Source organism: Mustelus asterias, unplaced genomic scaffold (genome assembly GCF_964213995.1).
Source record: "Mustelus asterias unplaced genomic scaffold, sMusAst1.hap1.1 HAP1_SCAFFOLD_69, whole genome shotgun sequence".
Classification (NCBI taxonomy): domain Eukaryota; kingdom Metazoa; phylum Chordata; class Chondrichthyes; order Carcharhiniformes; family Triakidae; genus Mustelus; species Mustelus asterias.
In genome coordinates, this window is record NW_027590131.1 from 625867 (window position 1) to 640910 (window position 15044).

Genomic DNA, 15044 nt, shown 5'->3' on the forward strand with positions numbered 1-15044 from the left:
GGTGAGGTATCGTATCGTAACTTGAATCTTAACTTGCTAAGTTTCTGACACAAAAATAGATCCAGCTATTTTTCCTGCTGAACATTCATCTGAATTTAATGTGTTTCTCACTTTCTCCATTTAGTCTGGGTCGCAATAAAGTGGGAGATTCAGGAGTGAAACTACTGTCTGCGGCTCTGAGGAATCCAGAATGTAAAATACAGAAACTGCAGTAAGTATCAGACTGTGTGAGATTGTGTTAATAATCAGTGGATGGTCTGACACTGTAAATTATTATCAGTGTCAGTAATCGTGTCATTAATAACCATTCCACATCATTCCTGTCAGTATTCGTGTTAAACACCACGGATTCGCTCTGATTCCTGAAATCTTTATCTCTCTGATCTCCAGTTTGGAGAGTAACAGCCTCAGATATTCTCACCTCTGCTCTCAGTACAAACCAGTCAGTGATGTGTCTGAACCTGAGTTACAATAAACTGCGAGATTCAGGAGTGAAAGATTTAACTAATCATTTATAATTATTCTCAAATCCATTCATGAGAATAAAAAAGATGGACAAATCAATTAAATGTTTATAGAATTCCCAGATATGGCTGGTCACATGTTCAATTTAGTTTAATTTGTCATTCAGATTATAGATGTTTATGTCTGTCGGCTTCTCAGTTTGATTAAACATAGAAAACTGCTGTATATCGGTAAGGCAGATTACAAACTACATTGAATTCTGATGAGTTTTATCCTGAGGGATCCACTCTCAAATTTACATTAAACGGAGCTTAAGGAGCATCTGAAAAGAGAATGCAGAGATGGAGGTGGGGAGGGTTATGAAGAGAATTCCAGAGCTTACAGCCCAGCAGTTCAAGGCACAGCTCAGCTGGCAATGGCAATAATCACAGTGCAGAATAGTCTGAATGATGTCCCTATCAATAATGGACATTGTTTTTAAGAACACAAATAATGATACTAAATATACCATTGCTATCAGTATTCGTGTTATTAAAAACACTACCTGCTATTAGTAGACACAAAATAAGCTTGGGAGCAAAGTTGGAGACCATGAAATAAAAGAGACAAAGGCAGCCTGGATATGAAGTTATCTGAGTGACAGGAAACAGGCAGGAGAGGTGAACTGTACCTTTTCATTTATAGGAAGCTGACACTGGCTTTCCCCAGCAACCAGTACTGTGTTACTACGACTAATTTTCTTTACATGTATTACCAAATGAGACTTGGGTTTATCGAAAGATGAGATGTGAAGCTCCAGCACACGGCTACCAGAACACAGAGCGGACGCAGCATATGATAGACCGAGCTCAATCACACCAAAACCAATGGATCAGATCAGAGATCTGCTGTCTTGCCATATCCAGTCATAAATAGTGTTAGACATGCCACAAAATGTTGGACATGCCGGTTACATGAGGCGACACGGTGGCACAGTGGTCAGCACTGCTGCCTCACAGCGCCAGGGACCAGGGTTCAATTCCGGCCTTGGGTGACTTTATGTGTAGAGTTTGCACGTTCTCCCAGTGTCTGTGTGGGTTTCCTCTGGGTACTCCAATTTTCTCCCACAGTCCAAAGATGTGCAGGTTCGGTTGATTGGCTACACTAAGTTGTCCCTTGGTATCTCCGGGTGTGTAGGTTACGGGGATTAGTGGGCCATATATGTGGAGTTACAGAGATAGGGCCTGGATATGATATTCTTTCAAAGAATTGGTGAAGACTCGATGGGCCAAAGGGCCTCCTTCTACACTGTGGGAATTCTATGATTCTATAAACATGCTACAAGAATCCCCTCATTACTGATGAGGGAACCCAGAGCATCAGTGCCATCTTCAGCCAGAAGTGCTGAGTAGAATGATTAATCTCGGCCTCCTCCTGAGGTCCCCAACATTACAGATGACAATTTGATTCACTGCATGTGAGGTAAAGAAATGACTGAAGGCACTGCATACTGCAAACTCTGTCAGCCTGGCTGTACCCCAGCAATGGTACTGAAGAATTGTGCTCCATAACTAGCCATTCCCCTGGCCAAGCTGTTCCAGTACAGCTACAACACTGGATCTACCGGACAATGTGGAATAAAACAGGGCAAATCCAATCTGATGAATTGCTGCTCCATCAGTCTGCTCTTGAACGTCAGAAAAGTGTCATCCTTCCAGTGCCTCATGAACATCACTGCAGGAGTTCCTGAGGGTGATGTCCAAATCCCAACCATCTTCAATTGCTTTATCAATGTCCTGCCTTCCATTATAATGTCAGAAGTGAGGATGCTCACTAATGATTGCACAATGCTCAGTACTGTTCACAATTCCTCAGAGACTGAAGCAGTCCATGTCCATAAACAGCAAGACCTGAACAAAACAGAAAATGCTGGAAAGGCTCAGCATGTCTGACAGCATCTGTGTAGAGAGAACAGCTAACCCTTAGAATCTGGATGACTCTTCGACAGAGCTAGCGTCTTAAGCTCTGAAGAACTTTCAGGCTTAACCTGATAAATGGCAAGTAATGTTTCACTGCACAAATGCCAGGCAAGGACCATCTCCAACAGACGGGAATCTAACCATATTCCCTTTACATTGAATGGCAGCACCATCGCTGAATCCTCGACCATCAACATCCTGAGTGGTGGGTGCGCACTGGGACCATTGAACAGACACTGAACTGTAAACACTATGGCTCCAAGGGTAGATCACAGTCTGGGAATTCGGAGATGAGGAACTCGCCTCCTGTCTCCCAAATTTTTGCCCACCATCTCCAAGACACAAGTCAGCAGTGTGATGGAATCCGCTCATCTTGCTGGATTGACTGTAGCTTCAAAAACACTGAAGAAGCTCATCCATGGGAATGGAGCCCACTGGATCAGCTGGCCATTCACAAAACTAAACATTGGCTGTCTCTACCACTGACGCACAGTGGCAGTATTTTACCACATACAAGGTGGAATGTAGCAGCTCACCAAGGTTCCTGAGCCAGCATCATCCAAACAGGCACTATCCATCACCGAGATGGCCAAGGATATCAGAAGGATGGAACACCAACCAGCTTCAGATTTCTTTCCAAACCACACACCATTCTGAGTTGGAATATATTGCTTTTCCATCACTGATGCGGGATCAGAATCCCGGATGTCCCTTCCTAGCGGTTTGTACCAGATGCTCTGCAGAATTTAAGAAGATGGCTCACCACCTCCTTCTCAAAAGCAAACCGCTCACTGATAGATCTGAATCTGAGTGACAATGAACTGGGAGATTCAGGAGTGAAACTGCTGTCTGTGGCTCTGAGGAATCCAGACTGTAAAATACAGGAACTGGAGTAAGTAGCAGACTGTGTGAGATTGTGTCTATAATAACTGAATATTCAACAATATAATTTCACCACTGGTATTTGTATAAAAAACACTGCCCATTACGATTGGCGTCAGTTATGAATAAGGAAAACTGCTTTTCCTCTGACTCCTGTTGCTTCTCTCTCTGATCCCTGAGCAATGGGATGTCAGTCCCACAGATCCTTATGTTGAGGGAGTGGGGGAATGATGTTATGGTTCACCCTCAGAGGTCCAGTCATTGGCAACTGCAAACTGTATTGAATTTCTACCTTCGGGTGTGCTGACTCTCAGAATCCCCAACCTGATCCAGTCACATGACTTCATATTATAAGAGCCGACAGCTTCGACAAATCAACAGAAAAGGCAATGAGGGACAATTCGCCTGGGAGCAAAGGTCGCCAGTCACAATTCTGATAGGTTTGTGGTCACAGCACAGCTGAAGGAACGTATATAGTTTTGGTCACCTTATGAACGTATTTTATAAACATTTGAGAAAATGTTGGCTTGAGTCTTTCATGGCATGCCAGGCTTATCTTATGAAAAAATATAGAAATTATTCGTCCTATACTCACTGCAATTGGGACGAACCACGGCTGATCATGGTCGGCAGGGTGGTAGAGCTGTTAGCTCTGCTGACTCAGAGCGCCAGAGACCCGTGTCAATTCCGGCCTTGGGTGACAGATTGTGTGGAGTTTGCATGTACTCTCCGTGTCTGCGCAGGTTTCCTTCAGTTACTCCAGTTTCCTCCCACATGCCAAAGATGTGCACGCTAGTTTGAGCGGCGATGGTAAATTGACACTTCATGTCAGGGGGATTTGCAGAGTTAATATGTAGGGTTACTGTTATAGGGCCTGGGCGGGATTGTTGTTAGTGAAGGATTGATGGGCCGAATGGCCCACAGCTTGTCTGGACTTGCAGAATCTCACTGGCTGTCCTGTCTGGAGACAATACACATCTCTTTAACCTGTGCTTAATGCTCCCTCCACTCACACTGTTTGTACCTTTAAGACTTGATTATCTGTAAAGACTGCATTCCAATCATTATTCTGTAAATTGAGTTTGTGTCTCTGTATGCCCTGTTTGTGAGCATTTCTACACTCCACCTGACGAAGGGGCAGCGCTCCGAAAGTGAGTGGCATTTGCTACCAAATAAACCTGTTGGACTTGAACCTGGTGTTGTTAAACTTCTGACTGTTCCTAACCCAGAGCTCCATGTGACCAATGATGAACACACAAGCTCCAAGTTATGGACTCAGCAGCAGATCCTCTCCTGTGCCCATCCATTCACTCACTCACTCTCTCTGGATCCACAACCCATCTCACCATCAGCGATTGCCCACCCAGCCTCCAGGTCTCCCAGCTCCAGCACTGCATCTTCCATTGGCATAAGGATGACACAATCCAGACACTGTCACTCTTGGCTCCTTCTCTGACGCTGAGTGCCCTCTTCTACAAGAACATAAATTTCCATTGTTACTCACCCATCAAAGACACACACAAGCCTATGGTGCTGCCTGACTGCCCATCATGGGACCACCAGAATGGTCACTCGGTGTCGGCAGTGCAGCAGTCATCTCTGACTGACCGGAACCCTTCACAGAGAGGCTGACATGTTCCTGAAGATTGATGCTGCTGTCTGGACATTGCCAGTGTCTGGGTGGAGATGTTCTTTCCACAATTCCTCTTTCATCCTTATTCACCTATCAGTCTGTAAGTTTAACGCTCTCCTTGTCAGAACATATCAGGTTATTGATCCTTTTGCCTCACTGCAGCCACGTGCTGCCTGCTCTGGCCCTCGGCAGTTTCTATCCAGACTTGCTTGGGTTGATGTGACAGGTCTCGTCCTCCACTCCTGAGGGAACAGAACCTCCCTCCAAACCGATATATCCTTGAGAATTTCCAGGGAAGTGTCAGCGAATTGGGTTTAATCTGCCTTCTGCCATTTCAGGCCTTTGTTCATTAACCAGGGCTCCCTCACTGCTCCCTTCAGAGCCTTTAAAAGTGCTGCTGGCTGCCTTTAAATCTGGTGCCAGCATTGCCAGAATGGGGTCTTCCCCTGCAGCCAGTGGTTAAACTCTGGAATGCACAGGGTTTTGGGGGGAAGGTGGGGGGATGACACTTCGTGCTTTTCTCAGTCGGAGAGTCAGTGCAGACACAATGGGCCGAATGGCCTCCACCTGCTCTGTAACAATTCAGTGATTCTGCCTGTGCTGCCTGAGTGCACGGATTTCCCGAACCTGTCAGATATTCATGTGCCTGTTTGGTTATATGTGGAGTTGGTTCGTTCATTTGGTTTGGTGTTTAGAGTGTGATGTAGAATGATGCTAAATCTGAGGGTTTGGTCCTCTTACCGGCTGTGGGGTTCATGGAATCCCATCTCCTCCCATTGCCGCACGTTTATTAAATTGTATCCCTGAAGCTACATGTAACAAACTGTCTCTCTCTCTATTGGAGAGAAACACAAAGAACAAAGAAAATTACAGCACAGGAACAGGCCCTTCGGCCCTCCAAGACTGCACCCACCATGCTGCCTGACTGAACTCATACCCCCTACCCTTCCGGGGACCATATCCCTCTATTCCCATCCTATTCATGTACTTGTCAAGACGCCCCTTAAACGTCACCACCATATCTGCTTCTACTACCTCCCCCAGCAACGAGTTCCAGGCGCCCACTACTCTGTGTAAAAAATCTGCCTCGTACATCTCCTTTAAACCTTGCCCCTCGCACCTTAAACCTGTGCCCCCCTAGCAATTGACTCTTCTACCCTGTGAAAAAGCTTCCGACTATCCACTCTGTCCATGCCTCTCATAATCTTGTCAACCTATATCAGGTCTCCCCTCAACCTCCGTCGCTCCAGTGAGAACAAACCAAGTTTCTCCAACCTCTCCTCATAGCTAATGCCCTCCATACCAGGCAACATCCTGGTAAATCTTTTCTGTACCCTCTCCAAAGCCTCCACATCCTTCTAGTAGTGTGGCGACCAGAATTGAATAAGTGCGGCCGAACGAAGGTTCTATAAAGCTGCAACTTGACTTGCCAATTTTTAAACTCAGTGCCCCGGCCGATGAAGGCAAGCATGCCGTATGCCTTCTTGACTACCCTCTACACCTGCATTGCCACTTTCAGTGATCTGTGGACCTGTACACCCAGATCCCTTTGCCTATCAGTATTAACATTTTATTGAGGACTATGGCTACTAACACTGTCCACACGGCAACATCACCAACTTCCAGTTGAAATATCGATACATTTCCAACCACTGTCTTCACAGAATTCTTACGGTGCACAATGAGGCCATTTGGCCCATCGTGTCTGTACCAGCTCACCAAATTAGCATTAGGAATTTGAGCTGGGGATGGGCGGGTGACAAGGAAAGAACAAAATGGAAGTGCCAGACTGATTAAATGACAAAAAGGATGATGGTGAAAGGGAAGAGCACAGGATTCCCATGTCCTTACCCTGAGTCACAGGGAGGGACATAGGATGGCAAGTGGCTCAGGAATGGAGTGTGTGGTGGGGTTGAAGATGATGCGACAGAAACCTTTCTCACACTGCCAGTGGTTCGGGCCTGGAATCCACAGCCGGGAAGTGTGGTGGAGGTCGGCTGCATCGAAGCAGTCAAAAAGGAATTAGATGATTATTTGAATATAAAGAATGAGCGAGGATACGAGAAAAACGCTGGAGAATGACTCACGATGGAGTGGAAATGTGCTCTCAAACAGGGCACAGAGACACAAAATCAAGTTCCAGAATACTGATTAGAATGCGAATCCCTGCAGCCAACTAGGTCTTAAAGAGACAGATAATGTGAGAGAAGGCAGCATTAAGCACAGGTTACAGAGATGTGTATTGTCTCCAGACAGGACAGCCAGTGAGATTCTGCAAGTCCTTTGCATTGCCAGTGTCTGGGTGGAGATGTTCTTTCCACAATTTCCCCCTCATCCTTATTTACATATCAGGCTGTGCTGCACTCACCGTGGCAGAACACATCAGGACATTGATCCTTTTCCACTCTGTAACCACGTGTCTGAAACCTGCTCACCTCCCAGCAATCTCCATCCAGACTGGCTTGTACCGATGGGATAATCTCCTCCCTTCCTGAGGGAACAGGACCTCCCTCTGAGCCTGAGCAGCCGGGAGGAGCCCCTCCAGGGAGGAATTAGTGATTGGGGGGAAACCCTTGCTCTGCTTTCTGACATTTCAGTCCTTCATTCAATAAGCAGAGCTCCCTCGCTGCTCCCTCCAGAGCTGCTGTGTTTGAAAGTCCTGCTGGCTGCCTTTGGAGATGGTGCCAGCATTGCCTGAACCGGGACTGCCCCCTGCCCGGGCTGCCTCAGTGGGCACCTCCCCCTGCCTGCCAGCCGTTAATTGTCCCCCTCTGACAATATCACCTTCATAACTCTGCCTATCCTGCCCACACGGACACACCACCCATTTCCAATCCTCATGCTGGGACTTCAGAGCTTCTGGTAAAATCACAGCCATTATCTTCAACCTCACCACAAACTGCATTCCCAAACCACTGACCATCCCATGTCCCTCCCGAGCCACTCCGAGTAAGGACATGGTGATCCTGTGATTATGGTCCTGTCCCATCATCACTTTTATCATTTAATCACTCCTGTAATTCCAGTTTGTCCTTTCTTTGTTTCTTCCCCAACCACCCACCGCTGTCACTTCAAACCTGTCAATTCACTGCCCGTTCCCAGTTCCAATGGAAGCTCAAACTTTACCCCTGTTTCTCTCTTCACATGTATTTAGCTAACCTGCTGAGCATTTCCAGTTTATTTATATTTCATTTTCAGCATTGAGTATTTCCTCATTCTACAGAAATGCAGGTTGTGTTTTTGGAATGTCTGATACAATACATTATTATTGTTATTAACGGTATTATTTAAAACACTGGGGATTGAGCCTGATTCCTGTTATTCCTCTCTCTGGTCTCCAGTCTGGATAAGAACGCTCTCACAAATTCTTGTGCTGAGGATCTCACCTCCACTCTCAGTACAAACCAGTCACTGAGGTTTCTGTACCTGGAATTCAACTCCTTCACAGATCAATCTGTCCCTGCTCTCCGCCGCCTCATACTGACCTGCAGGAGTCTGGAGGTGATCTTGTGAGTGTTTGTGTTAATTTTTAGTGTAACAATTAAAATATAAATGGATTTAAAGTATAAATGGGCCTGAATCTTCCAAGCAGCAGCAATGGTAAGCAGATTGCCGGTATGTTTAAAAATTCTCCCAACCTGAAACTGCTGCATATTTCTCCCAGGATCTTCAGCACTGCGACCCTGGGAGCTCCATCAGAGCAGACAAGAGTCGGGGAAGAGAGAGCACACACCCTATTTACAGCACAGTAACCCCGGGGAGCTCCATCACAGCAGAGTAGAGTCGGGGAAGAGAGAGCACACCCTATTTACAGCACAGTGACCACGGGGAGCGCCATCAGAGCAGAGTCGGGGAAGAGAGAGCACACACCCTATTTACAGAAGTGACCCCGGGGAGCTCCATCACAGCAGAGTAGAGTCGGGGAAGAGAGAGCACACCCTATTTACAGCACAGTGACCCCGGGGAGCTCCAGCAGAGCAGAGTCGGGGAAGAGACAGCACACACCCTATTTACAGCAGTGACCCAGGCGATCTCCATCAGAGCAGAGTGGAGTCACGTAGAGCGAGCACACCTTATTTACAGCACAGTGACCCCGGGGAGCTCCATAAGTGTTAGTTGATTGTGGGAGTGAATGGGTTGGAGTGTCGCTGGATGAGTGGTTAGTCAGAGAGATGAGGAGAGGTTCAAGGATTAGTTCTGGGTGTCTGGAGGGTGGTCGAGTTGTGTTGTGTTGGGTTGGAGGGTTAATCAGCAGTTTGGATGGTGGCTGGGAGTTGATAATGTTGCTGGGTGTCTCGTTAGATTTGGTTGCGTGGTCGGAGGTTGGGATTGGTTTATAGCTTTGGAGAGTAGTGGGTTGGGGTTGCTTCTTGAGTAATCCGTTTAAGTCAGAGATATAGTCAAGAATGTATTCAAGAGGCGGCTGCATATAGCACTTGGGGCGAACAGGATCAAAGGTTATGGGGAGAAAGCAGGATTAGGCTTTTGAATTGGACGATCAGCCATGATTGTGATGGATGGTGGAGTCGGCTTAAAGGACCAAATGGCCGCCTCCTGCTCCTATCTTCCATGTTTCTATGTCAGGTCAGGAGAGGTTGGGACGGATGAGGCCAAGTTGGGAGGTTTAGTCAGATTTGTTCAAGGGCTAGTGGGAGGTAGTCGGGCTGGAGGGGAGGGAGAGATGATTTACGGGAGTGATAGCCTGTCAGGGGGAGATACCAGCAGTAGCCAGGCCTGTGACACCACAGCTGGTTCTGCTGTGGGACAGGGTCGGGCAAAGAGCAAGCGAGCAGTAGTAATAGGGGACTCGCTAGTTAGAGGCACAGACAGGCGTTTCTGTGGCTGCAATCGAGACTCCAGGATGGTGTGTTGCCTCCCTGGTGCCAGGGTCAAGGACGTCTCTGAGCGATTGCAGGACATTCTTCAGGGGGAGGGTGAGCAGCCAGAGGTCGTTGTACATATTGGTACCAACGACATAGGTAGGAAAAGGCATGAGGTCCTGAAATGTGAATACAGAGAGTTAGGCAGAAGGCTAACGTGTAGGACCTCGAAGGTAGTAATTTCAGGACTACTATCGGTACCACGTGCTAGTGAGAGTAGGAATAGGAGGATTAGGCAGATGAATGACTGGCTTGAGAGCTGGTGCAGGGGGCAGGGATATAGATTTTTGGATCATTGGGATCTTTTCTGGGGAAGGGCTGATCTGTTCAAGAGGGATGGGTTACATTTGAACTGGAGGGGGACTAACATCCTGGCGGGAGATTTGCTCGAGCAGCTCGAGAGCGTTTAAACGAGGTTGGCAGGGGGGTGGGATCCAAAGCAGGAGGGAGACAAAAGAGAAGTTTGAGGACAGCACGGAAGTTAAAGAGAGCACATTAATTAGTAAAGGCAGTGTCAGTAATCCTAGTACCAGACAGATCAGACAGAAGCAAGACAGAGCAAGGGAAGTCCAGATTAAACTGCATTTGTTTCAATGCAAGAGGCCTGACGGGCAAGGCAGATGAACTCAGGGCATTGATGGGTGCGTGGGACTGGGATATTATAGCAATTACTGAAACATGGCTAAGGGAGGGACAGGACTGGCAGCTCAATGTTCCAGGGTACAGATGCTATCGGAAAGATAGAACAGGAGGTAAGAGAGGAGAGGGAGTTGCACTTTTGATTAGGGAAAGCATCACGGCCGTACTGAGAGGGGATATATCCGAGGGTTCAGCCACTGAGTCTATATGGGTGGAACTGTAGTTTCGGGTGTTTTTAAAAAACGGGTGGCATGGACAAGTTGGGCCAAATGGCCTGTTTCCATGCTGTAAACCTCTGTGACTCTGAGTGGGTCTAGTCAGATTGTGGGAGGTGTAGTATGGGGATCAGTGGGAAGTGATTGGGGGACTCGGGTGTGCTATTCAGGTATTCGCCCAGGTGGTGAGCTGTCTAACATTACCTGAGTAACTATCCAGGTAAACTTTGTGGATCTGTCCCAAGTATCTGACTCTAACTGCAGCAGGGGAGTTCCCCAATAGTAGTTAATACCTCTGGGACAATTCCCAGGTAGATCAGTGCGTCAGGACATCCACAGGGTCCCGATGCTCATCTTCGGATGTGTGTCTGGCCTCTGGCGATCCAGAGACCAGAAGATTTGTCCCATTAACTCCAGTTTCCTGTTGTTCAATCTGTTTATTTCCTGTTTCATCTTTAATCTGTTTCAGGCTGCACTGGAATCAGTTCAGTCCAAATGGGAAGAGACAGCTGGAGTCGCTGCGGGAATCCAGACCGGGACTGAGAGTGCGAGTGTGAACATTTCAATCTATAAACATTGCTGCTCCACCAGTTACAGTGAAATCCTGAATTGTGAAGATCTTCGACAGCTCCTTCCAAACCCTTCATTCCTGCCCCTCTCCCTCCCTATTCCAAGAGCCCCTCCAGCCTGGCACTGATTTCCCTGCTTACCTGGTTTCCCAGCTGGAAAACTGTTGTAGTTTTAGTCTCCACAATTGAAGGAAAGATTGCTGCAAACCATTGTTTAAGCAGCAATGTGTTGTCAGTGTTCTCAGCAACAGAGTCTTCAACCTCCTTTCAAAATGGAGCAGCAGAGATCATTCTCCAGAGAGAGAACAGTGTGTGTGTGATTCTGACAGTACCCAGCAGAGGGCTGATTGGTCAATCTTGTCAGAGTTTCCTCTCTGTCTCTGTGAATGAATCAAAGGCTCCACCAGCCTCTCCTCAAAACCTCTTTCACTATCTGGTGATTAAAGTGACACAATGCCACCATCTGCTGGCGGCTCACAGCTACTGCAGGCGCTGCTCTCTGTGAGCCTCAGACAAGTTCAGTAAGTCCCATGTCTGCATCTGGGAACCGGTTTCTGCAGCGTGAATATTGAACAATATTGACAGGGATTGGAGTTTGCAGCAGGAACCCCGGCTGGTGAATTAACCCTTTTATCACCAGACACTGTACATGAACTCTGTTCCCTCATTCCCTTTGGGAGATATTGTCTGGAGATTGTAGTTGGGGATGATCTCAGACTGTAATGTGTACATTTGGTGCAGTTATCAGACACTGATCCCATTCAGAATGGGAGTGGGTAAACTCTGCTGCACTCTGTAATTCCTGTGTCAGACATTCAGTGTTTAATCTTACACAATGGATCTTGCTCACGGTTCTTTTAACGTTTCCAAGATAATTGTCTCAATCTCACAGACTGGTTCTCTGAAAATTGGAAACACAAACATTTTGAGACACAATTACAACCTTTAATCACATTTTGTCCGTGTTCGAACAGAAAATAATTTCCAAACAAACTATTCCCCTTTTGCAACTCTTGCTTTCCAATTCCACAGGTTTCGGTGATACAGAGAGCAGCTCAGTTGGAATCCAAATTCTCTCATTCCACTCTCGCCCCCCGTTTACCCTGCCAATTATCAACCTCAACAAAAGTTCCCACGTATTTATCTGGGAAAGTTTCAGTGTTGACTCTGGTGAAGCAGGGTTTCCATTCCTTAACCCACAACACACACGGTAAATGTTACTGCAATTATTTCTGGGACTGTTAAAATCCCGAATGCACAGGTTGATTAAAGTGATTCCAATCCAAAGGTGGAATGTGTTTCTGATTTATAATCTCAATCACACAGACACACTGACATCCCCATACAAAAACACACAATCACAATCTCTCACACACGCTCAGAGAGAGACACAGAGCAACACACAGAGAGGCACAATCATGGAAACCGACACACAGACATACAGACACATAATCATACACATACACGCATCTGTGCATCCTACACACATCCCTCCAGACGCACACACACAGACACAAACTGGCACCCACACACTCATTCACACACTGACAAACTCTCACACATGCTCACGGGCACAGAGATACATACTCTCACAAACACACACATACAAACCCAGACTCTTACCCACGTACTGAGACACAGAGAGACTTACAGAGAGAAACACAGAATCTCTCTGAAATACACATAACACGCAGCCATACACCCACAGAAACACACATCACAAACCCATGCATTACAGAGGTTAATGAATTCTCAGCACCCCACAACCAAATGATTTAAGTTGGACAACAGTGATAGCATTTCCTCTGAAACCGACATCCCTCGAACGAAAGCAACACAGGAACACTGGCGCAGCATTGCACAGGATCAGAGCCTCGGAAATGCAGTTTCCTCTTTCCTTGTTCCTTATATCTCACTGAGCAGATGCAGAGCGAGAGCATAGAAAGGTAGAATTCACAATTTCACTCTGTTCCTGCACACTCACCTCAGCTTTATTTAATTTCTGAATGTATGATTTATTTTGGATTATCCCAAAGATCTCAGGACAGATGCATGATGTCAGATATTCCCATTATTTATCAAACTGTTTATTTTACCATGACAGATATTACCTGGTGTTTGTCGGATTGTTGCTTTTCATCCATCTACAGTTGCAGATGCCGGCGCTGAAAAGTGGGTAGATATTCTACACCATTAAAAGCTTCACATTGAATCGGGGAAATTCTTCAAAGACTATGAATTAATCACTTTCAAATTAATATCATTTCTTCAGAACAAACTATTCATATCATCCATTATGTCAATTTAAACTAACTTTATTGTGTTGTCTGATCTGTGCTAGTTTTAACTGAATACTGCTCAGTATGTGACATGATCTGTGTTATTGAGTCTTGGAAGAGAAAGGGTTAATGTTGCTGCTCTGTAATTGTAATGGATATTCCTAATTTTATAATATGTATAACTGTAGTTATTTACAATTAAATGCTTATTGGTTAATTAGTTAAATGCTAATTGTGAATCATTGGAATGCTGAAACTAATACGTACGCAAGCTAATAAAGAGCGGGGGACTGGTGTAAATACTGTAGCTAACAGTGAGCGTGAAACTGAAAAGACCATAAGATACAGGAGCAGAATTCGGCTATTCTGCTCATCGAGTCTCCTCCACCATTTAATCACGGCTGATAAGTTTCCAACCCCATTCTCCCACCTTTCCCCCATAACATTTGATCCCCTGACCAATCAAGAACATGTCTATCTCTGTCTTAAATACAATCAATGAGAGAGAGTGAGGGGGAGAGTAGGTGAAGAGCGAGTGAGGGGGGGGGGGGTGAGGTTGAGGGCAGATGGTGTGAGGGGAGAGCGCGATGGGAGATCGAATGAGGAGGAGAATAGGTGAAAAGTGAGGGAGAGAATGGGGGAGGGAGAGAGGGGGAGAGAGATTGTGAGGAGGGGAGGGAGACTGATGGGAAGATAGTGCATGAGGGGTAAGAGAATGAGAGGGGAGTGCGAGGGACGCAGGGGGAGGGGAAGGGTGAAGCGGAGAGATAGAGGGGACGGAGTGAGGGGGAGAGAGTGGGGGATGAAAGTGAGGAGGAGAGAGAAGAGAATGAGGTAGAGTGAAGGGGAGAAAGTGAGCGGAGATGGAGTGAAGGGACGGTGAGAGGGGGAGAAAGGTGAAGAATGAGGGAGAGAGGAGGGAGAGAACGGGGAGAGGAACTGGTGGGGAGAGAGTCAGAGGAGAGAGTAAGTGAAGAGCAACTGAGGGGAGAGAGCATAAGCGGGAGAGAGGTTGATGGGACGGATAGTGAAGGGGAGAGTCTGAGGCGGGATAGTGTGATGGAAAAGACTGAGGGGGAAAGGAGTGGAAGGTCTGAGGCGGGATAGTGTGACGGAAAAGACTGAGGGGGAAAGGAGTGGAAGGTCTGAGGCGGGATAGTGTGATGGAAAAGACTGAGGGGGAAGACACTGAAGGGGAAGGGAGAGAGTGAAGACAGAGTGAGGAGGAGAGAGAGGGGAGGGCGAGTGGGGAAGTGTGAAGGGAGAGAGACTAAGGGATGGAAAGTAAAGGGGAGAGTGTGAGGGCAGAGACTGAGGGGGAAGAGAGTGAAAGGGAAGGAATTGAGTGAGGGAGTGGGGGGAGGGAGAAATTAAGTGAGGAGGAAGGGAGTGAGGAGAAGAGAGGGTGAGGGGAAGAGAATCAGTGGGAGAGGGAGTGGACAAGAGGGGAAAGTGTGAGGGAGGCAGAGTGTGCAAGGGGGAGAGATCAAAGGTTCTAGAATGTGGGTCGCGAGAGGGAGGGCA

General features: G+C 46.9%; 2 protein-coding genes across 2 annotated transcripts in view; both read left to right on the forward strand.

The window, feature by feature from the left end:
- The window catches only part of LOC144483448 (NACHT, LRR and PYD domains-containing protein 3-like), a 396724-nt gene that overhangs the window by 27709 nt on the left and 353971 nt on the right, over positions 1 to 15044 (forward strand). The window lies entirely within an intron of this gene.
- The window catches only part of LOC144483458 (NACHT, LRR and PYD domains-containing protein 3-like), a 49876-nt gene that overhangs the window by 6351 nt on the left and 28481 nt on the right, over positions 1 to 15044 (forward strand). The window contains exons 3-5 of the mRNA XM_078202150.1: positions 125 to 211; positions 8280 to 8447; positions 11142 to 11981. Coding sequence (XP_078058276.1) covers positions 125 to 211; positions 8280 to 8447; positions 11142 to 11229 — 343 coding nt within the window. The 3' untranslated portion in view covers positions 11230 to 11981. The remainder of the gene's footprint in view (positions 1 to 124; positions 212 to 8279; positions 8448 to 11141; positions 11982 to 15044) is intronic.